We start from the raw sequence: 25,777 nt of genomic DNA, 5'->3' as shown, positions 1-25,777 counted from the left end.
GAGAAAAGGTCCTGGTTCTTTAGATGGTGAGCCCTCAGTCTTCTGAGAGTAAATAACAATATCTACTGAAACTGTAAGGACTGAGTCCTTTAACAACATCCTGCATTATTACCTTATCTTGAGAAACTGTCTCCACGAATGGTCCTGAGTTATACTGTCTATGGTTGAAAACACGTTAAACCTGTATTATTTCACTTTACATTACGCTCACAGAGTTCATATTCACATTTAAATATGATTATTTGATGACATGTATTGCTAACTTTTATCCTCTCTCCTACCTCAACACTTTCTGAACCCAAACTTGTCTTCAGTTTCTGCTTCCTCATCCCACTCAAATCCTATCGAGGACTCCAAAAGGACCTGACTCGGCACCTCTACCTTTGAAAGCTCTGTCTTCATTTTTCCACATTAGGCCTGACCCTGCTACCCCATTCCTCTCAGCCACCAGGGAAACCGCTCAATTGGAGCATATAATGATATCACTAAGAACCTCTTACAATGTCAAACGTAAAGCTGCCTAAGGTGCACTCATTGCTCATGTTTGCTACAGATATGCAGCAGTGCCTCCAAGGCTTTCATGGACGTTAAAGAGGAAACGTTATTCACAACCCTTTGCTAAAGGATGCTAGTCCTCCTCTTTCCCTCCGGGCTGCTTCCTCCTGACATCTCCCTCTCTTCTCTGTTTCCGCACCCCCTGCCAATCACCACAGGTAGATCAAAACTGACCACCTGTCTGAGCCAATCAAACAACAGAGCAGCACTCCACTTAACTTCTAAGTTATGGCCTTAACACTACAGTATTCCATATTTTTTATTCTCTTAATTTTGTCACCGGGGCTACAAATTACTCCTGAATTAATGTGCATGTTGCATTACTGGTGGTATCTGAGATCATCATTTATATGTAGCATCGCTGTCCAGTGAGAACCATTTATCTCTATAGTCGACGATTCATGAGCTCAGAAACACAGCTCTGTTTTTAGTTTTGTCACAACACATTTTCCTGCTAATCCAAGAAGGTTTTAAAATAGTTGATTTATCTTAAGGAGGACAATTTTCTCAATCCATGACAGAACACTTAATCCTTCAGTTCACATACAAAATCAAGCAATTAGGGGAAACATGGTTTTCACTGGACAAGAAGGACAGTAACTAGCAATTGAGGCTGTGGGATAAATGTAGTGGAGTAAAATGTACAGTATTTGCCTCTGAGATGTAGTGGAGTAGAAGTATGAAGTTGCATAAAATGGAAACGCTCAAGTAAAGTACAAGTACCTCAAATTTGTACATTAGTGCAGGATTAGAGTAAATTTAAATAATTTCTAAAAAGTAAATAACTTGGTTACATGTCACTCTTGAGAATCTGTCTATTATGTGCGGTTGAAACCATTGTGTCCGAACTGAACTATCTGAAGTATATATACATATGTACAGAAATAAAATAGAGTAAAATTAAGTATCAGTTACAGTACATCTCGGCTTGGACAGTACTTTATTGATTATTTCGCTGTAACATATTGCACAATAACATCTGCATTTAGTGCAGCATTTTCACATATTGAGACTACAACAGTTCAAATTAGTGAGTTGTGATTTGCTGTTTTAAGTCTCGCCAGCCACCAGATGTCACTGCGTTTCAAGCTGAACTGAAACATAATGTGGCCTGATCATGTAAAATGCTATGCTCCTTGGTCTTTAAGTCTCTGAACATTGTTCTCTTCCTGTTCAGCCTCACCCCCTTACAATCATTGTCCAATCACAGTAAAGCAACTGTCACAAGGCACCTGATGTGTATGGGCTGTAGTAAGAGAGATGCTCAGCACCTGGTGTCAGTTTTTTACTTTTTTTAACTTTTTTTTTTACAAACAAGAAATTCCCTGGCTGTCCGAGTACATATATATAGTTGCAAAAAGGACCACGATGGTGAGAGGATGAGGATTGTGAGTTTGTTTTACCTAACACACATATTTTGTCTGTGTTGCAGTATTTATTGAATGCCAGCAACAGTAGTTTAACTTAGTTTATGCATTAGATGGAAGGTCAAATTGTATGTTATAAGGGGAAGTCTATGGAATGGTTGATTGTTAGCTTCCAGTGTAAGCACCTGTGGCAGAGTATTGGTTCCTTTTTCATGTATGCTTTTCTATCTTAAACATCTGAACATCTTATGTTAGAAAGAATCAAGCATCAAAAGCACAATGCATCTTTATTTCCACGTCTTCTACATGTTTCATCAACTGTGGGTGGATTTGCCATCTCCATCTCCCTTGATTCCCTATACTCACTGACCCCTCTTTATTGAATCTATCAATACAGCCTTTACGTCTCCCATGTGATGGTTTAATTATCTGAGAGATAAGGAGCAGGGACATGCAGTGGAGCTGGGAAAGGTCACATAGGACTGGAAGCAAATGCCTTCTTGCTGTTGCTATTGGATGTGTTTTCCTTATAGCTGCAGAAATCCATGATTACTTGATCTGCCTTCTGCTATTAGGTCTGGTGTTTGTGCTTTTATTTGAGGTAATAGTGCCTTGATAAGGTTCAAGCGGTATTCTGTGAAAGGAAAGTCACTCCCTTCCATGAATGTATGTTGTGTGCAGTTTGTCTCAAGTAAAGAGCTTGAGTTCCTCTCTTGGCTTTCAGTTTTAATTACTGGAGCCTCATTGACTGCATCCTGTGTTTGTACCTGTGTTCCTGTGTGTGTGTGTGTGTGTGTGTGTGTGTGTGTGTGTGTGTGTTTGGATGTATGATGTAAACAGAAAGGACCAAACCGTAACTTCCAATCACTTTCAGCCCCCATAGCTGCAATTCACAGTGAAAGACTGCAGGTTCCGTATGTGAGGAGTAAATAGAGCATTTGTGGGAGGCCGTTCAGCCGGGGATTCATGCACATTTGGTGCTTTAGTGAGTATTTACAGCAGCAGGGTGGTCTCTGTGAGACTGATTCAAAATGTGTTTATCATCTCAGTGTTTATCATAATGAACATCACCCAGTGATGTGACCCCATCAGCTCAATGTGTTTTTAAAAGTGTTTACTCTGTCACTTTCAAGTAAAAGTCAGGATCCATACAGAGTTTTTTAAAAGGCAAAAGCTTTTTTAAAGCATTAGCATCAAAATATACTTTAAAAAAAAAACAAACAAAAATAAAAGTTCTTATTTTGCAGAATGGCATGTTTCAGAATAATGTGTGTTATATTATTTGATTGTAATTATTGATGCATCACTTGTGAATTTCATCTTGGGAATCAATAAAGTTTTATTTTAATGTATAATATAACATCACACTTTATTTATTGATTACATATTGTATTATCAGACTGAATCTGCAAAGTACACCACTGATCAAGGCTGACTGGAAACAGCAGCAGGGTTTTAAGTTTCTAAATTTAGAATAAACCTTAAATCATATATAAGTCTTATATATGATTTACGATACATTTAAAGGTTTATTCTAGTCCTATGTCTGTTAGTTTTGTGTAATATTTCATTCAATACTTAAGCATTATTTTAGGTTTGTAAGACAGATAAAAAGTCTCTAGCCATGCTGGCAGAGACGTGAGGATGAATTGATCATTACACACAAAAGGTATTTGAAAGATGGAGAGAAAACATTGACATTCTGGGATACCACTGAGTACAAAAACATAAAAATTGTTGAAGTTTGGCCTGCAGGTAGCGCCAGAGGTAAGGCAATGTTACAACAACCAAAACAGACTATCCTCTTTATCCTCAAGCTCATGTCTTGAGAGACCGCTCCCAGTATTCACCTGGCTAGTCTCAGTTTGCCAGAATTTCAAATGGACATTACAATTTGCATTTTAATGGAGCGGGATGTTTACGTTTGTCCTGCTAGTCCAGAGTCTCTCCAACACTCAGACCCCTGCAATGCCTCCCTGTGGCAACACATGGTAACTGGGTAGCTGGTCTCATTACTCACAGCTTCACTGTGATTAATCAGTGATTCGGGACAGGTCCTGACCTGGAGCAGAAGGAACTGGCCGTTCTTAGTCTGCAGGATTAGGTTCACTGCTGCAACCTCCGCATAAGAAGCAAAAAAAAAAAAGAAAGACCCAGACTCAATGTTCCTGCAGAACATCCAGGGGTTTCTTAACAAGAAAAAGAGTGCCGTCTCCAGACCAGATCAGCAGGCTGGCTGACCACAGGACAAGCTGCAGAGTAGTGGTCGTTTGTGTAAGTCCACTAAATGAGCAAATTATTAAGATTCCAAAAATACAACATTGACAGAAGCTGATGATATTTCTTATAGCCATTTCTTAAAGTTTTCTGCACAAAAAGAGATACTTGTTGGATAAATTAGAGATGATTTAGTCAGCAGGCCAACACTTAATTGTCCATCGGTAATAATAACTCTTGTGTTCATATTATATTCCATCTGACATAATACATACCTGTGTCTTTGGCAGGCCCCCGAAAGAGGAGGTCAACCAAGCCACACATTGCAGCAGTCCACTGAGCTCACTAACTAAACAGTGAATCAAAAATGTCGAACAGCTAAAGTGCTTCTAAAACCATTTTGCCACCAGGAGCCTTCAGCAAGCAGGTACGCTGAGTCATATGGATCATGCTATAGAACCCAGAATAGTTCTTTTCTCTCTCTCTCTCTCTCTCTCTCTCTCTCTCTCTCTCTCTCTCTCTCTCTCACACACACACACACACACACACACACACACACACACACACACACACACACACACAAATCTATGAAGGAATCAATCAAGGGCAGAGGTGGAAGTACAAAAGTATTAGCAGCAAAATAAACTTGAAGAAGCAAAAGGAAAAGTACTTAGAACTAGTACTTTCACAATGTGTTCATGCTGATGTATTAATGTGTTCATCACTGTTGAAATTTGTGTCTCATTTATAGTATTACATAATAATTTAGTTGCTGATGACATTTTGTCTTATCAAACTTAATTGTCAAAGTAAGTAGTGACTAATGTTATCAGAGATTTTAAGTGGAGTAAAAAGCACTCCACTTTTGAATTGTAACAAGTAGAAGAAAAGAAGAAATGGAAATACTGAAATAAGTACAAGTATCTCAAAACTGTGTTTAAGTACAGTGCAGTGAATGTATCTATTTACTTTCCACCACTGAATACAGAATACCACCAGGCTTATTCTTTAATGAAATGGACATGAAAAGTCAGAGGCCTGATGTATCTTTTTAGCGACTGGATTTAAACATATCTGACAAAGGATCCAATATTAGATTTAGGAAATATTCATTACAGCAACTGAAACCTTTCAGAAATGAAAGAAAAAGGTTCATGATGGCTAACTCTCACTTTCAGTCTTTTTGACTTGCTCCTCTCTTCTTACACTCCACCAACAGTAGATGGACAGATACAGTCTTAAGTGGCTGCTTTGTTATAAGACCTCCTCAAACCTCCTCTGATACTGACCTATTTTAGGTCTAGGCTGCACACACACACACACACACACACACACACACACACACACACACACACACAGATCTATATCTTTAACCTCAGTGTCTCCTGAGGCTGATTCTACAGTTAACATGACATCCTGTGCTACCAGACTTCGGTTAAATCCATTCATTACCTCACTATCGGCTTTAATCTTTAAGCAGGCTTTGGTTTCAAGGCAGAAGTCTAGAAAAGATAAAAACAAGAGTTCCGACAAAGTTAGAGTTATTTTTGCGTAATGTTCTTAAGTATTTCCACCTCCTGTAATCCTTCTTCCTGAGCTCGTTGACTTAACAGGAATCAAACGGTCCTGGAGTTAAATCTAGACCTTAGTTTGACTCCTGCAGTGGGATTTGAGCTCAGTTAAATTGCCTACTGGAAAAAAATCCATGGAAAGAACTGAAGCTGTGAGTTGAAGAACAAATAAATCTATACTTGTTGAAATATTCATGTCCCTGATTGACTTTTTAGTTTGATGAGTAGGCACTAGAAGTGCAGTTTAAAATTGGAAATTGATTTGTTGAGCTTCATCTAACAACCTTCACATGCAAGTACTCAATGTGCAAAATAGATAAATAAATTCTGATGCATTTTGGGCATTTGGACAACCTTAATAATAATAATAATAATAATAATAATAATAATAATAATAATAATAATAATAATAATAATAACTAGTTGAGCATATTTAGTAACCATTGTCATTCCTTCTCTGATGTGTTAGTTCAGTCAAAACAGGAAGTGGTTCCTTTGTTTTCAAATGTTGCCATGATGAGGTCACTTCCTGTCTGTCCATCAGGGCTGCCGGCCTCCTCCTCAAGCTTGTTTTCGTTCCTGTAAGTAAAACAAGTTGAGATAGAAGGAGAAACAACAAAGAGAAAGTGGCAAAGAAGGCATGAGGTTGAAGCAGTAAAAAGTGGAGGCAGTAGACCAAAGATGACAATCGATCAAAGTATCAGAAAAAAAAAATCTGTTCCAAAAGACATTTACAAATAACATTTCCTCATTGTGTGGAGATGCTATTTCAGTTGTTAGTTCTGTGTTGTGGCGTGTTTTGACAATGTTATGGCTGGATGTGTGGGTCTTCAGGGCCCCTGTGGCGCCTTCCACATGGCAGTGGGGAGCAGAGATGATGATGGAGGTGAACTGCATCCTTCAGAATGCTGCTGGCTCTGTGGAGGCAGCGTGATCTGAAGACGTCTTCCAGTGAGGGCAGTTATTTTCTGAGCTGTGTTTATCACTCTCTGGGAAGCTTTTCTGTCTGTTGCTGAACAGTCAGCATATCAAACTATAGTACAGTATGTCAGTATGCTCTATACTGCAGTGGTGGAAGGTGGAAGCAGCTTGAGCCCTTACAAAGTAGAGCTGCTGTTGAGCCTCACTTCACAGTGTCTCCTAAAGTCTATAATGAGTTCCTCGATTTCTTTAATGTTCAGTCACTGATTGTTTTCTGTACACCATCTTGCCAGTTGGCAGACTTGGTCTTTGCAGGCTGTCTGAGCCTTAATGATTGTATTTTAGGGGTGTGTGGGCATGCAGATGTATGTGTAGATGGAGAATAAAGTGGACTCAGCACGTAGCCTTGTGGTGCACCGCTGCTGAGGTCAAGCTTGGAGAGAGGTGGGTACAGAATCTGATGGTTGGACAGTCCTTGATTTACATGCACAGTGACTTACTGAGGCTCAAGCCAAGTAGTTTGGTGACCGACCTGCTGGGGACAATACTGTTGAATGCAGACTGTAGTCAATGAAAAGCATCCTCACATATGCCCCGGTGTGGAGAGCTGTGTTAATGGTGTCCTCGGTGGATTTATTTGCTCTCTAGGCATGCTGGTGCAGGTCCAGGGTCGGGGGAGAGGAAGGATTTGATGTGTTTTAAAACCATTTGAAGAAAGATTAAGACAACAAATTAAGAATTGCAAGTGAAGGAAGGAACAGGAACAGCTTGAATGAAGAGAAACACCAGACTTAAAGAGAAATCCAGATGTTGTAAGAAGGAAGTGGAACCTAAAGGGATTTGATGTGCGTCTCTCGGGTGTCCCATTCTACCCAAAGCCCCCAGACTACCAGTCCCACATATACAGTATGACACCCTAAGGGACTGCAATGACTTTCTTCAAACCCACTTAAGTACTGGGTCAAATAAAAGTGCAGCCTTCTCATTCATCACAATGACACTATGCTGTAAAGAAGGGGTTAAAAATGCAGGGTTGTTCAACAAAGAAACCCGATCCAGACTCCAGCTCTTGTTGCAGTACAGTCCAACAATAATCACATGTGTAAGTACACATTCCATGTGTTCGCATGTGAGGTGTTGCCTCATCCTATTTCGAATGTTTCCACCCTTGTAATTGGTGGGACCTTTAGTTGTAGAAGGAGTTGTAGAATCCACTCTCATGGTGCAACATATTGATGTCCCATGGTTTCTGGTGTTACTTAACTCGGCTTCCTGTTTCGTATTTCATCTTCTTATTCAGGTACCTGTAGTAACACACCCACACCACTGAAGCTTGTTCGCTTCATGCAGTACTATACTGAATCTAGCCCAGCTGATGAGGTAGTCCGGTGAGGGCTTTTACCCAAAGCTCCACACGCTACATGTTTTTATTATGGATGACAAAGCATACCCAGTGGTGAGGTGCAGCAATTCTCTCTGTCATGTTTTTCCAAGCTAGGACACAAAAGGCTGCACACAGACAGCGAAACAGTGAGGTTTACAATGAACAATGTCTTTAGTCCACACTTCTTTCTCCAAAGCAAGATGGACAACAGAACCAGAGGCAGGCAGGCAGGTAAGGAGCGGGAAAGACAAGAGACTGGAGACGACTGTCACTACTGCTCACAGCAGATGATTTGATAAACACTGGGTGCAGATCCGGGGCTTAAATAGTGGAGAGCAGGTGGATAATTGGCTGATGCGTCTCAGGTGTGCTCAGGTGATGAGGAAATGTGGACAGGTGGAGCCAATCCTGTCAGAGTGACCTGCATGACACACCCACACACAGACAGGGAGAGACAGACAACATGCACAGGGGATAAAGAGACAGAAACACAAGAAAAAGGGGAGCAGCTGATCATAACACGCTCACATTGACACAGTGGAGATAGTTTGTGTGAAACATTGACCAGCGTTAACTATGTCTTTGAAAGTGCTCTCACATGAGTGCGAACGTGGCTGGAGAGCTTTCTGTTACTATTGTGCAGGGAGGAGCTCTTTCTTCTCTCCTTCCACTCTTTTCTTTTGTCCACCTCCCCTCCTGAAGCTGCCAGCAGGTCGAGAAACCATCTTCTCTCACTTTCCTGTGTGTTTGTTGTACAAGCAGCCACAGCCCGAGGCTTTACACATTCCACTGGATGCTTTCACTGAGAGTTGGAGGACCTGAAGTTCCTTTGATTTGTCTCTATTCCTTCCCTCAGGCTGTTTTCTTCGTCTTGTGAATCTTGTTTTTCGTTTTCATTTTCTCTGGCCTTTCTCTCCTTCTTGACCCATTAAAATGTCACTTTTTTCCTTCCTACCTATGCAAACTCGCAAAACATACCAGATTTGCTGCCACTTAGAGCCATATGGGGATTCAAGACAAACAAAAGGATGAAATGAATATAGCTTTACAGAAAATGATAATCAAATAGTGAATTTGTTTAGTCTGCAGTTTTGGCTGCTTTACAGGGAACAGGGAGTTAACTGCTGCCTAATTACTTTCTCTGTATTATTCGAGCTTTCATATTGTGTGTATTCTCCAAATGCCGTCTCAACAAAACACCATCTGCCCATTCCCCATAATGGGTAAGTACTTGTCTTAAGCTCTGCTGTATTCCTAGAGATAATAAGCACTTTCACAGCCGATGCATGTTAATAACAGAAATTTATTCCCATCTGTGGGACTGCATTTATGGCATTTCTGGGCATTAAAGGCCAGGGCAGTAATTCAAGAAGACTGCAGTGAAGTCCCAAATCAACTAAAAAGTATGGTATTGTTTGAAAAACGGCCTTTAACAATGCAGTGTAGCTCATGGGCTGAACTAAATGTACACAGAGGAACTCTAATTTTAAACATTTTTATCACTGAATTGAAACAAATTGTTTCTATTCTTAGAGTCTTATAATCATACTGAAGGTGTTTCCTATGCCCATAAAATTCCCCATTTCCCCACTGAATGCTTTGAAGCCAGCAGCTTGCAGTTTTTGTAGACTCCTACCTAAAACATGCAAAACTACTGCTAAGGCACAAATATCTAAGATAATTTGTTGCAAGAAAGCACTTAGAAAATACTATTACCACAAGCAATCAAGACAAAGACGAATGGAGCCAGACAAAAGAATAGAAACTCAAAGTCACTGGATAAGTGGTCCTGAGTAAAATGGAGACTCACCGGAGAAATTATTAAAATTCATATGCTTTTAATGATTTTTTTTATATTTTACTGAGGATGCAAGATCATGTTTTCACCTTCATGCCAGCACACATTTACCATAACACATTTACAAGTCCCAAAACAAATTTACATTTCAGAAAACAAAATAACAAGACATGAAACACTTTTACAAGCGCTGAGACAACTTTACAAATAAAATCTACTGGCAATTTGTTTCGGACTTGTAAATGTGTTATGATAATGTCATTTTGTTTTCTGATATGTAAAAATGTTTTCCAAAATGTATTTTGCCTCACATTTTGTAATGTTGGTTTGCATCTCCCGGCCACCGTAGGCATCCCATCTCTTTGACATCAGCAACTAATGCGTATTATCCAAAGACAGGAGGGGAAAGTAAAAAAAGGGAAGTGGAGGACGACAATGAACATTTCACCTGAGTTCAATATGCACAAAAAGACGAGAAAACAAACCATGCTTAGGTCCAACAAACATTTATTTGTGAATTCTATGACAAACAGGAGGCAGTTATAATATCTCGTTTTACAAGCTACATTGGTCGAAAAAAACAAAAACAAAAACAAAACCCAACCCTTTAAAAATCCATTTGGATCAAATTTTCTCATTGTACTCACTTAATGTTTGCTGCCTTGTTTTGTTTTCGTCAGCTTCGAAATGCGCCTATGTACAGAAGAAATGCTCAAGTGCGGTCTAAAAAGGGAGAGAGCTACATACTTCCACAGCGACCTGGTTCATATCGGCTGTAGACATTCAGCTTTTCTCAAAGAAATAAAAGGACAGAGAGAGTACAAACCTTTCCTTTCTCTTCAAGTTGCAACACAAGGGGACAAATTTCCTGACTGTGTACTATGTTATTTGTCTTTCATTGCATTTTCCTTTTATTCAAGAATCAAGCGTTATTAAAAAAGACAGGAGTAGGTTATATAAAGCGAATATACAGGCAGTCTCTAGTTAATAGTTTAGCTAACATTATGAACATCTTAGAATTCATGTACATATTGCCAGATTGTGATAATCATATGAATGGCAGGGAAACACGTTAAAAAGGCTGGAAAGATTCATGTTACTTTACGAAGAGATTTACAGACACACAGGGAGTAATGAGGCTCATGGTTTGTGCCATGCAACTTGTAAGAACTCATCAGTCATTGGCTGGTGATGCAGTGTGACCTGTAAAACTGTCTGTCATTGGCTGCAATGACGAGTACATATAACCTGAGGGGGAGGAGCAGATGTAACACCTGACGGGCAGGTGGAAAGGCTGGAGAGGCAGAGACAGAACTGACAAATGACATCGGAGTCGTAGAGAGTGATTTGAGTCTGCTCAGTGCGCCATTTCAGAGTAAATGCACAAAAAAAAAAAAAAAAAATGAAGAAGCTGTGCGATGTATTTCCAGCTATGATCACATCTGATGTTTGTTACAGGAAAAATCATCATTAAATAACAAATTACATTTTAAACTAATACAAACCAATTATTTTATGTGTTCAAATCAGCTAAAACATGAAACAATACTCCCTATTTTAACGTTTAACAACAGAAAACATAAAAAAAAAACCCCAACACAACCTTTGTCCAAATTTTCAACTGTTTGGAGGTCTGGTCACACCAAATGAAGCAAAACTAATGTCTAAGGCATACTGTACTCTTGAAACGTTGACACCGTGATCCCTTATTGGTCTATAACATGTACTGTCCGTCAAGATTGTACGTAAGAATGTACGAGGGCCACTACCGAAGATTAACGTAAACACTTATCAGTCCACACCTACCGCAAGACGACAAATTAAGACATCTAATCTTAATGGATTTTGGCATCATCATGCAGTTTGTACTTCGTCGGAGCCAAATGTTTGCAGAAAAACTACATTTTTAATTAAACCAAGACATCTTTGCACAGGAAAGGCACAAAGTGACCTTCTCATTGACAGCAAGACTAAATGACAGTAGGTCGAAGGCCCTGGTATACAGGATCAAGAATATTCAGAAGACTGATGCACAGTTATGTTCAGGATCCATTAGTCTTTTGTTCTGTTATTCAATGACGTGTCTCAGTCTAAAAAGAGTAAGAGGTAGAACAGAATCTGGCAAACTTTCTTGCAATCATGAATTTTTGTTTGGCGCGTGCTGTTGAGTTGGACCTTTGAAAAGACATTAAAGTCACAAAAAATATCAGCGCCTAAATGACATTTGTAGTGAATTTTGAATGATGAACTGATGCCAAAATCTCTTCTTCTTCTTCAAGTCTATAGTGTTGAAAGGAGATCTGTTTCAGGTTTGTGCTTTTATTTTGTAAGTGACGCATTTTTAATTGTTCCGTTGCAGTTTCACGGTACGTTTGGATTTCAACTGCGAAGTTTAATGGCTGATTATGACTGATGCTGTAGATTTACAGTGTATTCCAAAAGCAGATATGATGCCAAACCTGGTATTAGGGTGTGATAAAGTTTCCTTTGTAGTTTAAGAATATTCATCCTGGCGCGTGGTGGAAGAGACTGTGGGACGACTGAGTCATTGTTCGACTGTGGTTACTGCAGACAGGACTTCTGGCAACCTGCCTTACACTGTACACTGTCTACCCACAGGCTCTTCTTACAGTATATAGAGATTTCTGGCAAAGACTCGGCAGCCATAATGGAGACCCCCAGCTTATGGTCCACAGTGAACGGAAAACTGAAGTTAGTTGCTTTTTATTTCTCTCGTAATGTGATGCTACTAATGTGCCTGAACTATTTTGAGCATACATAATAACATGTTGGCTATGTCGTCAGCTGTCTTAACATGCAGTACGGACTATAATTTGTGCACTAACATAAGGAGCTACCATTAGTGGCTAGTATTGTTATAAGTGGGAAGCGTATCATTACCAATCTGGATTCTTTTAACCTCGTGGTTGGAAGAAACATGGGCGCTTGTATTTAAGTGTTTGGCTAATTGTACAAGTTTGAGCGACTTTAATGACTTGGTATGATGAATTCAAACGTCATGTTTTCTAAAGTTTGCACTTTTAGACTGTGAGTGGAGCAGCTTCGATCTTTTTTCTGAGCGTAGGTATAAAATGTGCCAGACCTCCTGAGGAATACTCCACTGAAAAACCTTTGTTTTAAAACGTCAACTGTAAAACTAACCCCGCTAGCATCAAACAGAAGCCATACATTTAGCCATTTTGGCAAATATAGAATTGATGGAAACATACAGCAAAGTGGTGGATTATGCTGCAGGAGTGGAGAAGTTTCTATTGCATTGAAAGACCTGGGTCATTGTTGAATCCACTGAAATGGCTATAAATCTAAGCAGACAACATCTGCGAAGAAGCGAGCTATGAACTTCTGGGAGCCACTTCTGTGGGTGGTCAGTGTAGAGTGAAGTCAAGTAGGGAAAAATGAGTTCTGACATACAGGTCAGTGTAGCTGCTTTGCTCAGTGAACGTGTTATCTTGTTGTTAGCTCAGTTTAACTGAGCTGAAGCTCAAACTGAAGAGACTAAAGACAGGTTACTGTGTCTTGGCGTCCTTCCTGATCTGCAGCAGTACAGTACCAACAGCACTACAATCATCTGTTTTCAGCATTCCCCCATTTTCTCTTGTTGCTGTTACGTATATTACCTTTTTTAGCATCAGGCCAATTGTCTGACTATCCCAGTGGTTTCCAATTGTGTTACGTTACTACAAAGCTTTTAAAAGATGGAAATATGTTGGAACGTAGAGAGGAATGGATATCTACTCAACCTTACTAGCTGTGCTTTTTGGGATACTTGGAAAGATTTCAAGGGGGTTATAAGATCTCTGTGGTCTTAAACCAATCAGACTAGCTTGGCTAAAACTACCTGTTGCATAATTGTGGTCAACAAATAAGATGGCCTCTTCCTGTGGCAATCAGGCCAGTAGCTTTTGAAGTGGGGACTGGTTCCAGACGGTTGGTTTTCTACCAGCAGTGAGGGCCGGAGTGGAGACAGACAGCAGCATTCAGACTGTGGGTTTTCCTCACTGTGTTATTTAAATACATACACTGTTACTGTAATGCCCTATTTTAAACTGCTGACTCATTAAATGGTGTGCAGAGACGGAGACATGCTGAACTGTTCATAAAGAAACAGTGAGGAGACACATTTAAATAGACAGATGGGTAGAGGCCTTGTTAAAGGAGGCCAACCCACAGCAGACTTCACACTAAGTAGCACCATGATAACTAAATAGAAAGAATAGAAACAACAGGCTAATATATCAGCACAAACATCCATATAAAATAAATCAAACAAAAATAATTTACTTTCCAGAAATATAATAACCCTTAGTATAAAAAAAGTGAACATATGGTGTACTATATTATATCCTGCTATACCTGTAAACCATTTGTCCTTCCTCCACTGTGGTACAGTACTTCAGTGTAGCTTTAGCACAGCCTAATCACAATTATATGCATATAAACAATGTTACCCATTTAAAAAAAAAAGGCCTGCTAGGTTTTTGTTTGTGTGTTTTTGTATGAGCCCAGTTTTGGTGTGAGCTGACGAATAGGAAATCTGACAGGCACTTTGAATATCTGTTGATTGATTCCAAAGACAACAACATGGCAAACAAAGGGAGAGGAGAAAGAAATGGAATAAAACCTCTTCCAAATATGATTGTTTCCAGTTTACTGTATTTTTTATGTTTCCAATTCACCAGTAGGACTGTAACATTTGTCACTCCTTTACTGCTTTCCCAGGTGTGCAGACATCCTACTTAAAGACATTTTATATCGTTGGAAGTGACTGCCACGGAGGTAAAAATGGATATACATTTTAAATTTAGGAAAACAACTTTGCTTGACTAAAGTTTGAAAATATCTAATTCAGTAAAAGAAACCCATCATGAATGTATTTCTTAAAAAGTAAAAACTGTCAGTGCTTGACCTACTGTGGCTGCAGATGGACAGTCACAGCGCTTAGCTTGATGCTTCATGATGCTACATTTTTCAAAATGCGTACAGGGTTCATACAGTAGCTACGACGTCGTTGTAGTACTATAACACAAGGACAGTCGTCTGCAAGAGAAGGGCGGAGAGAAAGGAGCAAGTACAAGGTGAGTGTTTTCAAACTATCCTCTTCACACACTTGCTGTACACATCGGGGAAAGACTAAAAAAAGGAATGCATTGGCTGAATTCTCCTTGGACACGGTTTAGAGTTAGCAAGCGTTTCCAGTAAATGGTAGATGAGCATCTTGTGTTTGGAGACACATCATATCTGATGCGTGAAGCGGATAGGGATGCACTGATAAAGCTGATGAGCATCATTTCTATTATTAAAACATTTCTTAATTTCAAGCCTGATTCCAAAAAGTTGGGCGCTGTGTGAAACATCAATAAACCAGAATGTGGCAAACCTTTCTGATATATATTCTGTGGAAAACAGCAATATATTTAATGTTTGACCTCACTGACTTCATTGTTTTTGGGAAATATCTGCTTATTCTGAATGTTATACAATGACATGTTTCTAACAAGTTGGGACAGGAGCAACTAAAGACTGGGGAGGATGTGGAATGCTCCAAAAACACCAGTTTGGATCACTCCACAGCAAGGATGGAGCGAGGTTCACCACTTTGTGAACACATGATTGTAGAAAGGATATTACTACATGGGCTCAGGAACACTTTGTTAAACTGTAGTTGGTTAACACGGTTTGTTTCCACGTGATCACATTCTTTTTTTATTTACTTTTTACAGGAGTCCCAACTTGTCGGTGAATTGTCAAGCGACACAAAAATTCAAACTATCTTGATTTTCAGTACTTTTTTGAAAGAACGGAGCCATGGTTGAAGCACTGTGAAAACCTGTTAAAACAAGTGGAAAACATGATATCAGTGCATCTCTATCCAATGCCAAGTGAAATCTGCAGATGGGCCTTTGGGTCAGTCAGAAATGGTCCCCAGTTTACTGTAACCAACGTCAGCGTTCCAGGACAGTGTGCTAGAGGACTGTACACCACATATCTTCATCAGATCTTCAATGGTCATCAAAGGTTTAAGGATGAATCTTAAAGTCACTGAAGAAATAACTCAACAGGCACTTTCTGCCTGCTGTGACAAGTTTGAACCAAAACTGTAATTTTCCAATGAGACTCTGGAGTTTAATGCCTTTTGAAGTAGGTTTTTTTTTTTTTTAGATGTACAAGGTTTAAGTCATGGCTACAATGCCATAAACCGTCTCCTGATCTGTGGCCGTGGTGCTTCTGGGAACACAGTTACATTGAAGATCGAAGAGCTTTTTGTTGTTTAGTTTTGCTACTAAACAATTATGGTAGAAAGTCCACTCAAGTCAGTTTTGTGGTCTCATTTATGGAGCCCACAAGTTCAAACATCCATCAATGGAGTCCGAGTCTGGTCATGCTGGGATAGGTAGTCCAGTAGTCGTCCAATTCTTCCTTTTGTGATCAACTGTAATAGACACGGACAACTGGTCTGCAACTGAAGCAGAGGCATCATCAAGATGTTGTGACTTCAGATCCGTGTTGGCGACACTTGCTGTTATAGTGCTCATCCATCAAAAAGGCATAATTGAATTTCTCAGCACTGCATGTGCGCGTATGACAAGGTTCAGAGAGAAATCAACCCGGCGATCCACCAGATTACTCCTCCAAGATGGTCTCTGAGCTGCTAACACAATGCAGAAGATCCTTCCAGCAGTGACAGATGTCTCCTCTCCAGTTTTATACTGTCCTCCTAAAGCAACACATGCACTTTCAATGCATATTCAAACTGGGACTACATCCTTTCTTTCTCTTGTTTATCTGCAAATCCAACAAGGCTGCTGGTCCAACAGCAGGGTGACAAGATGATGTCATCAAGGTGGATTTTACAGTCTGAAACTGACCATTTGTAGTACCTGTTATTCTAAAAATTTGGAGTGGGGGAGAGTTTGGTAGGTCCGGTCCTGACATCATAGTTTTACTTGTTAATTTCTCTTCAGTTCGTAGTCGTTCTTGTTTAGTTTCATGTGTAAAATCATGTGTGTGTTTATATTTTATGTTCTGCTGGTAGTTTTGTGACAGTGGGATCTCCTGCTTGGTTGGAGTTTCAGTCCTCCCTGTCCTTGGCATCAGAATGGTACAGTCCAAGACAAGTGTAATATTACCTGGGTTCTGTGTGAGTGTGTTTATGAATGAGTGCATGTGGCAGTGGGTTTGTGGGGCAGTCTGTGCAGTGTGCTAGCAGTGTGTATGTGTGTATGTGTGTGTGTGTGTGTGTGTGTGTGTGTTATGTTTGGCAGTGTGCCTGTGTGGCAGGTTGTAGATGTGTGTGTGTGTACATATGGTGATGTGAGAGATGTGAGGACATGTGTTTTCATGGCAGTGGTGTACAGTGTTTGTGAAGAATCAGTATTGCTTTGTGTGTGTGTGTGTGTGTGTGTGTGTGTGTGTGTGTGTGTGTTGGATGTGGCAGTAAAGGTGTCGTCACTCGTTGCAGGTGTCCACCTTCTCCTCAGCTGCCGCCGGAGACTCCTGTGGGCGGTGCTTACACTGGCCGAGCGAATGGCGAGTTGATGTTCTTGATGGTCGGGCGAAGCAGGAAGTCTGGGCAGCACAGTCACAGGGTGCATCCTGGGAAAGGGAAAGAGCTCTGAGCATGAATGTGTTTTCATATTATACATGATGTTTTTCCAATAGAGCTTTAAAAATCAGACTAAAGGACTGTACCCGTGCAAGATTTAGCCTCTTAACTACAAATTATGTTTTTGTGGACCATTTTCGAATGATTTTTCCTTTCCTCCCAGGCAGCCATTGTTTCGCACTCATTTCTGAGCGATCAGAACATTTTAACAGATGTGTGAAACTAGCTTCAGGCGTGGACATGTACAATGACTGTTGACCCTTTTATGAATAAGAAATGGAAGTGATGACTGATCTGACAAAGCTGAACACAGTCTGGGTCAGCTGGTGTTGACAGTTACACACAGTTACACATTCGATGTCCAGCTTTGAATTGTGAAATCCATTACAGCGAACATCAAGTTTTCATAAATCTCTTAACATCTAACTATTGTTACATGTAAGCAAGCTTTAAGAGTCTCAATTGATTTTCATTATCGTGCAGAAATGAATGGAAACTAATGACTAATGAATTGGAATGGTAGGAAATCCATTAAAAATCTTTAATACTCAATAGTCATCATTTCATTTTTAAACCCCAGATCAACTGTTTGCAAATGTTGAGCTGTGATGTTACTGTTCATCATTATTTTACTGATAAATACAATTTCATGCACATGGGTTAAAATAAGCAGAACCACTCATCCAGTCCTTTTTAAGTTGAAAATAAAAATGCATTTGCAATGGCCGCACCTCCGTCCCAGATCCTGCAGCTCCGGCGTTGCTCATCGTTTCCTTCCCTCCTCCCATGATACTGACCATCTCCTCCCCGGCTGTCTGTCTCATAAACCTTTTATTGACAATCCTGGTCACGTTGTCGTTGCTTCCACCCAACCCAGCCCCTGCTGACACGCACTCTGGCTTGGGCTCATCCATACCACTCAAACCCCCCAAGACACCCAGACCTCCGAGGGAGTCTCGTTGCACTCTGTCCCCAGGCAGGGTGACTCCTCCCTGGGCACGGCTGCTGCAGACGTTCCTGAAGAACTCCTGGACCAGGCCTCCATACCGCTGAGAGCCGGAGTCAGATCCACAGACTGCCACCCCGGAGGGTTTCCCTGCGGCAGGAGGCTGTCGTGCTGGACTGGCACCCTGGCTGGCTCCTAATGGCAAACAGGAATCCAAAATGGGTACTATAATGATTTCCAGACAGATAATTAACTGCTTGAACCCCGGAGGCTTGAACTGTGACGTCAATGATATCAAACCTTTTATTAAGAGGAATGGACACTTTGGGTGTCAAAATAAGATCGGGCATTGTTCACTTATGGTAGAAGCTTGCGTTCTTCCTCTATCGTCGAGTGTAGATGAAGAAAATGAACATCTGCGACTCCAAAACAGGACAGAGGAGATTTGCCTTTTCAAACTTCAGGTTTTACTGTAAAGTCCAATTCAAATCACATCCAGTTCTACTCTGTCAACATGTTTCTATTATGGAAAGGAAGAATAAAAGGTCTTTGGGAAAATATATTTGATTGATAGCGGTTGGTAGGGCTGAGCCCTGGCACAAGCAGGGGAATGAGAGACAAACTAAACAAATCTGTGCTGTAGTTCACAAACCATGAGCAGACATTATGTCATTAGCAGTGGTATTGAAGAGTAAGAACCACAGCAGCATCTAAACAGAACAGAGGGACTTCTGCAGCTAAGTTTCTATGCTGTTTGGTGGCTCGTTCAACAAGCTAGGGTGCAGGGCAAGATGTGTGTTCACGTTTGTTAAAGAGTCTGCGGCCCTTCTGTTTCAATAAGCCCTCCGTCAGACAGTGTCTTACCTCCGTCACCCCTCCAGAGCGACTCTGTGCTTCCGGAGTGCTCCACCACACTGAAGAGGCTGGAGAGGCCATCGGTGAGGCCGCTCAGGACGGGGCTGTCCCTGGTGGTGGTGGAGCGGGCCCAGGCTGAGCCCCCTCCTCCTCCTCCACCCAGAGATCTTTGCTGAAGGCTCCACAGGCTCCGGTCCCTGGAGGAGGAACTCCCATCCAGTCTGGACGTGGAGCCTAAAAAACACAATCATTGGATGTCATGTTCTCTTACAAAGAAGATCAATGAAACATCAAAGGAGCCGTGACCTCGATCACAAACTGGCTTAAAAATCTTGTGACTAAAACCAGCCGGACGTTGGAATACTTGGAAAACAACATCTAATTACCCGCAGACACTCTGCGTTGCAGTTTGGGAGATCCATACTTGGGTGAGCAGCATGGTCTCTCAATTCGGCTGTGAACTTTATCCAGCGAGGTGGATATCTGCCGGGTTCGGGCCGATGCCAGTGAGGAGGTGGTTGTGGACGAGGGGCGAGGAGACCAGGCTTTGGAGTGTAACCCCGCCCCCCTGCTGCTGTGAAGGCTGTCTGTTTGAAGCCCAATGCTGACGTACTGTAAGGTGGTCTGCGTGGACCTGGTGGACATGCCGATCACCTGGGTGGAGAAATGGAAGTGATGGAGAATGTTTAGTGTATTTTGAGAAGGAGAAAATGCAGCGAGGAGTAACTTTAACAGCAACTGAATAGAGACAACTCTGATTAAGAAGCGTTCCCTTAAACCTACACTAGGCAACCTCATGTGTTAGCATACTAAAGACCAATAGTTGGACTATAAAATCAGTTTTTCAACAGTTTTTCAGCTTTTCATTTCTAAAAAGACACTACCTGACTCCCAGGATCCTTGGTGGATTTCCTCTCCAGAGAGGAAGAGCGTATGGCCTGGCGGACACAGTTGGTCATCTCCTTCATGTCATCACTTAAGTTGGCTGAAATCTCCCCGATCTCGAGGCCGTGGAAGGCTGACGAGGGCGTCATCCCATCAACCAAACTGCTAGTCGAGCCACCAACACCATTGTTGACAATACTAGGGATTGAGCCGGTGATGCAGCCACTTCTGCTCTCCAGGAGCTCCCTGTGCTGCTTAGACAGTGAGCTCAGCCACTGCTCGTACGAGGATGAAAAAGAGGATGGAGGCTGCTGAACCTCCAGGCTTTCCACCGCATCCACAACTACATCCGAGCCACTCAGTCCCAGGGCAGAGCTCCCGTTCTGGGCCTGCTGCGGCTCTCTGGCCTCCTGGTTCCTTCTTTGGTGCTCCATGCGTCGTACAACAGGAGGGCTATAGTAGATCCGGATGCCGGTGCGGTCTGGGGCAGTGTAGCTCCTCTGAACAGAGTCCAGATCCAGCTCTGATGCAACTAAGCTGCTGCATGAACCACTAGGGCCATCCCAGGTTTTACAAGTGTCCCCCACCTCTGGGGTCTGAGAGGAGAGACAATGGGGACAAGAGAGACCAGTATGAAGTGATTATAAGTGTACTTTTTACCATGGCAGAGGTAAGAGGACCAGAAATTCTAATGATTGATGAATAGAATAATCTTAACATAAAGAAATAAATCCAGCTGGTGTCTTACTTGTCTTCCGAAAGATACGTCAAGATATAAAAGTAAAGACATCACAATAAAGTGCACATTTCAAAACAGAAAATCTATAAAATCCCATCTAATTCACCTCATTGGTCAGGTAGGTCCAGTTCTTCCTATTAAGGTCACCCAGCCCCGGGCGAATCAAAAGAGGCGGGACTGCAAACTGAATCTTCTCCTCCTGATTGGCTGTTCCGTTGACCTCTGGGCCGTCCAGCTCTGATGTGGATTTGGTTCTGTTCATTGAGAGATGGGCGAGGAGTTGATGAAAAACTCCACTCAGAGTTAGTTAAGAAAATATCTGATTTCTCCATGGGTTAAGGATTCGTTTCAAACTAGGTACTGTGAGATAAAGTTTTTAATTATTACCTTGGTGATACTGTCCCATTAGCAACAACTGTGTCTGCAGAGGATTCGCCACCTAATGACTTTGGCTGTAAGGACAAAGAAAACCCTGACTGTCAGTGAAAAAGAAATAACCGAGTCTACATCTTTACATCTTATTAGCATTTAAATGACCTGCATCATCTGAGCAAATTGCTGCTGCAGAATTCTACATTTCTACACTTTCCCCACACCTGGAAGGTGTCCACTGTGGACACATTCCTTTCATTGCCATCCACTTCCTCTTAAGCTGTTTTCACAGGAGGAAGTGGAGACTGACTAGTATCCATCTGTGGCAGACAGCATGCAAACACACACACACACACACACACACACACACACACACACACACACACACACACACACACAGATGGTGATGCTGAGTCAGTGCGTTTCACACTCTGAAGCCATTTCCCCTCAGAGGAAAGAGATGGAATGAGAGAAAGGGAGAAGGGAAAATGACATTTGCAGATAATGTGCTCAGTTGTGCAGACACACTGATGGACTTTTACCTGCAGCTCTCTGAACTGCAGACCAGGCTGCCTGCATGTGTACAGCATACCGACTGAGAACGACACACGAGCTGACTACACACACAGGTACGTATAGCTGCGTGGTTCAGCTAACATGAAAAAGTAGAAATTATGATTTGATTTAAAACTATATGCACATACTGAGTGAACAGCACGTGAAGGAGTTTGCATGTGAGCAGAAATATCGAAACAGTTAAAAGCAGAATTGTTTTCAGGGGGAAAAGGGATAGATGAGTGATTGAGAGGGAAAGGTAACAACAATGGAACAAATGGTTGGTCCAGCTTCTGCCAATTCAAACTGAATTATATAAGAATTACTGAAAAGATATTCACCTGTAAATAGCGTTAAATAACATACAGTTAAAATCAGTTTAAATGAACACATTGGTGCATTAGTGGCAGTGCCAATGAAGGGGATCTTGAGTTCATCTCACAGCTCTGATGAAGAAAAATGGTCAGACTGAATTATACAAACTACAGCAAATTGGTTTAACTTAATCTGCTCTATATTTTTGGGAATCTATTTTACCCTGGAAATCTTCCCCAGTCTGATCTGGAGAGCAGATTGGCCAGATTTCTTAAAAACAAAACTACAGTCTGCACTGGAAGATAAACATTCACTATAATCAACAAAACCATGACAGAAAACACTCCTGTGTTCCACTGAGTACATTCTTTCGCTCTAAACTAGCATTTTCCAAAAACAACCAATTTCAACTGGAAATACATACACATATGAGATAAATAAAATTGATGCATTAGTAAACACAAGAGTTGTATCTCTAATTAGCTCGAGCTCAGTCCAACTGACACAAAAATGTACTCTTCCTGGCCTGATGGGGGCACTATAGTCAACAGTCAGAAGTCTTTGAAAGGCCCAGCAGTGTAATACAAGTAGAGTAGATAAGATTTGTGGGTGACAGAGCATGACACAGACACAATCAGAGAGACTGAGACAGGGTGAATTAAAGTATGACAAGCTCTGGTCTCCTGCCAAGTTTCCAATGCAGGACACGGCCACCTAATGGAAGGAGCAAGATGGATCACACTCCAGACAGACATGAGGAAGGAAGAAGAGGGAGATGGACAAGACGGGGAAAGAAAGGAATGACTGGAAAGGAAAGAGGGCGAGAAAGGGAGGACAAAGACGCCCTGAGACTGAAAGCCTCAAAGGAAGGGGGCACAGGAGACAGATGAGAGATGCTGGAGGAGGACTGACCCACTGACTGTGTGTCTGGCTCTTTATTTCTGTGAGTGTTTGTGGGATAAAAACACTCACGAATGACCGCTGAGAACAATGATGCAATTCCCCCTTCATCCCTCCCTGACATGTTACAGCAGCTTGGCAGATTCTGTGCTGGTGTGTAATCAGCAGATCGGACTGACCGTGTTTTTCCTGGTGAGCTCAACTTAGCATTCAACTGCAGCTCGACCTCAGCAAGGCAATAACACCACAGAGGTTCTCCTTACTCACTTTATGGCATTAGCAGCTGTGTGCTTACTGTAAGCAGCAACTAGTATCCTGAGAGGAAAATACCATCCTAAAGACCGGGGCTGGTAGCAGTCTTTATTCTTTCTTCTTTTACAATTCTTTTAAAAGTCACTGTCTGGCTTTTTGACTGTGTTCACACCAAAAATAACACTGCACAATGTGTAGTGTTGGTGTCTTACTGCAGGCACTGGTGAGAAAATGAATTATGATCCAGGATGTCAAGGTAGAGTAACAGATCAACAGCTTTGAAGGCCAACAAACTGCACAGGGGTAACATTGATCTGAAGCGTTTGTGTAAAAAAAACAACAAACTGTAGAAACTCAACGGGCTGTATTGAGTAATTGGAAAAACGGAGGCTGAGCATTCAGTTGGAGGAGGTTCAGATGAAAAAGGTCTACGAAAAATGTGTTTCAATTCGACAGAGTTAAGGCCCTTTGAGGCAGAAAGGGATAATAACAGCACCACTGCGCTCTGAAACCCAGTATTACAATGGTCCGCAACGTGTCACGACAGCTTGTCTGTCGAGCACAGCGTGAGCACTGTGACGGGTCATCAGGACTCTGATGGTTTGCACTGAATTGTGTTGATCAGGTAACAGACCAGAGGGAGGAAACGGAGAGTAGAACTGCATCCTTGTTACAAATGAAGCTACCTGGAATATGCTTTTGCTCATATTGGAATGTGCTTAGTTGGATGATGCCGCATGACAAAAAAAAAAAAAAAACTTCAGCAACTTATTTTCAATGGTCTCACTGAAATGAATGAGGCTGGGTCTTTTGGTGTAATGCTAACGTCAGTCTGATCATAGCCTTACTGAGATAACCAGGCCCCGCAAGCCTGAAATTTAAAAATTAAATTTGAGAGAAACCTGGGAAATCAGATAAGACTGAATGCACAGGGAGAAGACGACCAGGAAACACACATCTGATCGAATGCCTTGATACACTTCAGATGTTCCTCTTATCTTGAACATACAGCCACATGGCCTCATATTCCATCAGCCCAAGCCCTTATCTCTTCTTCATCTTTGACATTTCTTTCTCTCTCTCACACACACACGCACGCACGCACGCACACACGCACGCACGCACACACACACACACACACACACACACACACACACACACACACACACTGAATCAGCCTGTCATACCTTCCCCTGTTGTGCAGTGGCCTCTCTCAGTCTCTGCTCCCACTGAGCTCTCTCCTGGCTGAACCTCTCCAGCAGCTCCAGCTTCTCTCTGCCCCAGTTCCTCTCTCCAATCTGAAGCTGATTGGTCCACAGGTAGGTCACAGTGGAGAGACAAGAAGACAAGGCAAACATCAGAGGAGGAGGAGGAGGAGGAGGAGGAGGAAACAAGATGGACGTAGAGTGCACATCACCAGAATATGACTAGAAAGCTTTAAGAACTGGAAATTGACAGCAGCCACCTGAAGATCTCGATCAAACTGTCTAAACTTGCCATTTTCAAATTTTGAGTGTTTCTACAGATTGTGTTACCTTCCAACCAGCTTTGTCCATGCTCACATTTACACACATGTACCTGTTTAGTCAGGTCCATCACTGCTGCATAGGACTCGGCCAGGAGGTGCTGATGTTCTTCGCGCTCCTTCTTCAGCGCCACCTTCAGGTCTGGAGGTTCCAGTGCATCAGTGGCAGACAGAGCTGCTGCTGCTGCTTTGCCTGTTTTGGTCTCAAGCTGGAGAAAGGAAAATGGTACAGGGTTGGTCAGGAAGAAAACAGACAAATGTTGATACTATAAATTTTGCAGTAACATACGGTTGAATTATTTTGCCTCTAAAGACAGCAGAAGTCAGTCTCACCATCCAGTTCTTTGTAATCCTCTTACATTAAAATCAGTGATAGAAGGCAAATTCATATCTTTAGTTTCAGTACATACTAGCATCAATTTCCTCTTTTGGACAATAAAGTATAATTTGAAAATGCACACAAGTGTTGAATTAAAAGTCCTGCTGATAAAGCAGCCTGTCTCTACTGCACTAAAATACTGATGTGGGAATGTATAAGCAGCATTTTAGTGTTGAACCAGATGGTACGAAACGACACTACCCTACATACTGTTGACTCATTCACTCTATAGATACGTATTAACCATTTTTATAAGATCATCATATGTTTTGCATGTAGAATCTTTATCTGCAAACTGAGGCAGAACAAAGTGCTTCCACAGAGGACGGATATAATCACACAGTAAAAAGAAAAACACGATAAATCACATATTAAATCACATAATATCTAGAATGATGCAAGTCAGTTAAAAGCCAGTTGTAAAGGCATCAGATTATGATGCTGGTGTACATAGATGAATAATTCCCTCCTGACTAACGTAGTACAACATGGAAAAAAGATCCTCAAAATACAGCTGAGACACACACACACACACACACACACACACACACACACACACACACAGAAACACAGTCACTCAAATAATTACAAGAGTTTTCCTGAATACAGCTATGACT

At 41.5% G+C, this 25,777-nt stretch overlaps 1 protein-coding gene across 4 annotated transcripts in view; it reads right to left on the bottom strand.

Annotated features, from left to right (window-relative positions):
* Window positions 1-15,991: 15,991 nt before the first annotated feature.
* Window positions 15,992-25,777, bottom strand: part of mtcl2 (microtubule crosslinking factor 2) — an 88,916-nt gene continuing 79,130 nt past the window's right edge. For all 4 annotated transcript variants that reach the window (XM_076741308.1, XM_076741310.1, XM_076741309.1 and 1 more), the window contains 9 exons: window positions 24,835-24,990; window positions 24,444-24,560; window positions 21,250-21,314; window positions 20,969-21,116; window positions 20,123-20,719; window positions 19,625-19,892; window positions 19,248-19,472; window positions 18,169-18,578; window positions 15,992-17,427 (listed from right to left, as the gene is read on the bottom strand). In XM_076741308.1, the coding sequence (XP_076597423.1) occupies window positions 17,281-17,427; window positions 18,169-18,578; window positions 19,248-19,472; window positions 19,625-19,892; window positions 20,123-20,719; window positions 20,969-21,116; window positions 21,250-21,314; window positions 24,444-24,560; window positions 24,835-24,990 (2,133 nt within the window). In that variant the 3' untranslated portion in view covers window positions 15,992-17,280. The remainder of the gene's footprint in view (window positions 17,428-18,168; window positions 18,579-19,247; window positions 19,473-19,624; window positions 19,893-20,122; window positions 20,720-20,968; window positions 21,117-21,249; window positions 21,315-24,443; window positions 24,561-24,834; window positions 24,991-25,777) is intronic.

Source organism: Chaetodon auriga, chromosome 10 (genome assembly GCF_051107435.1).
Source record: "Chaetodon auriga isolate fChaAug3 chromosome 10, fChaAug3.hap1, whole genome shotgun sequence".
In the NCBI taxonomy this organism is placed as follows: domain Eukaryota; kingdom Metazoa; phylum Chordata; class Actinopteri; order Chaetodontiformes; family Chaetodontidae; genus Chaetodon; species Chaetodon auriga.
This window is presented reverse-complemented; position numbering and strand designations above follow the sequence as displayed.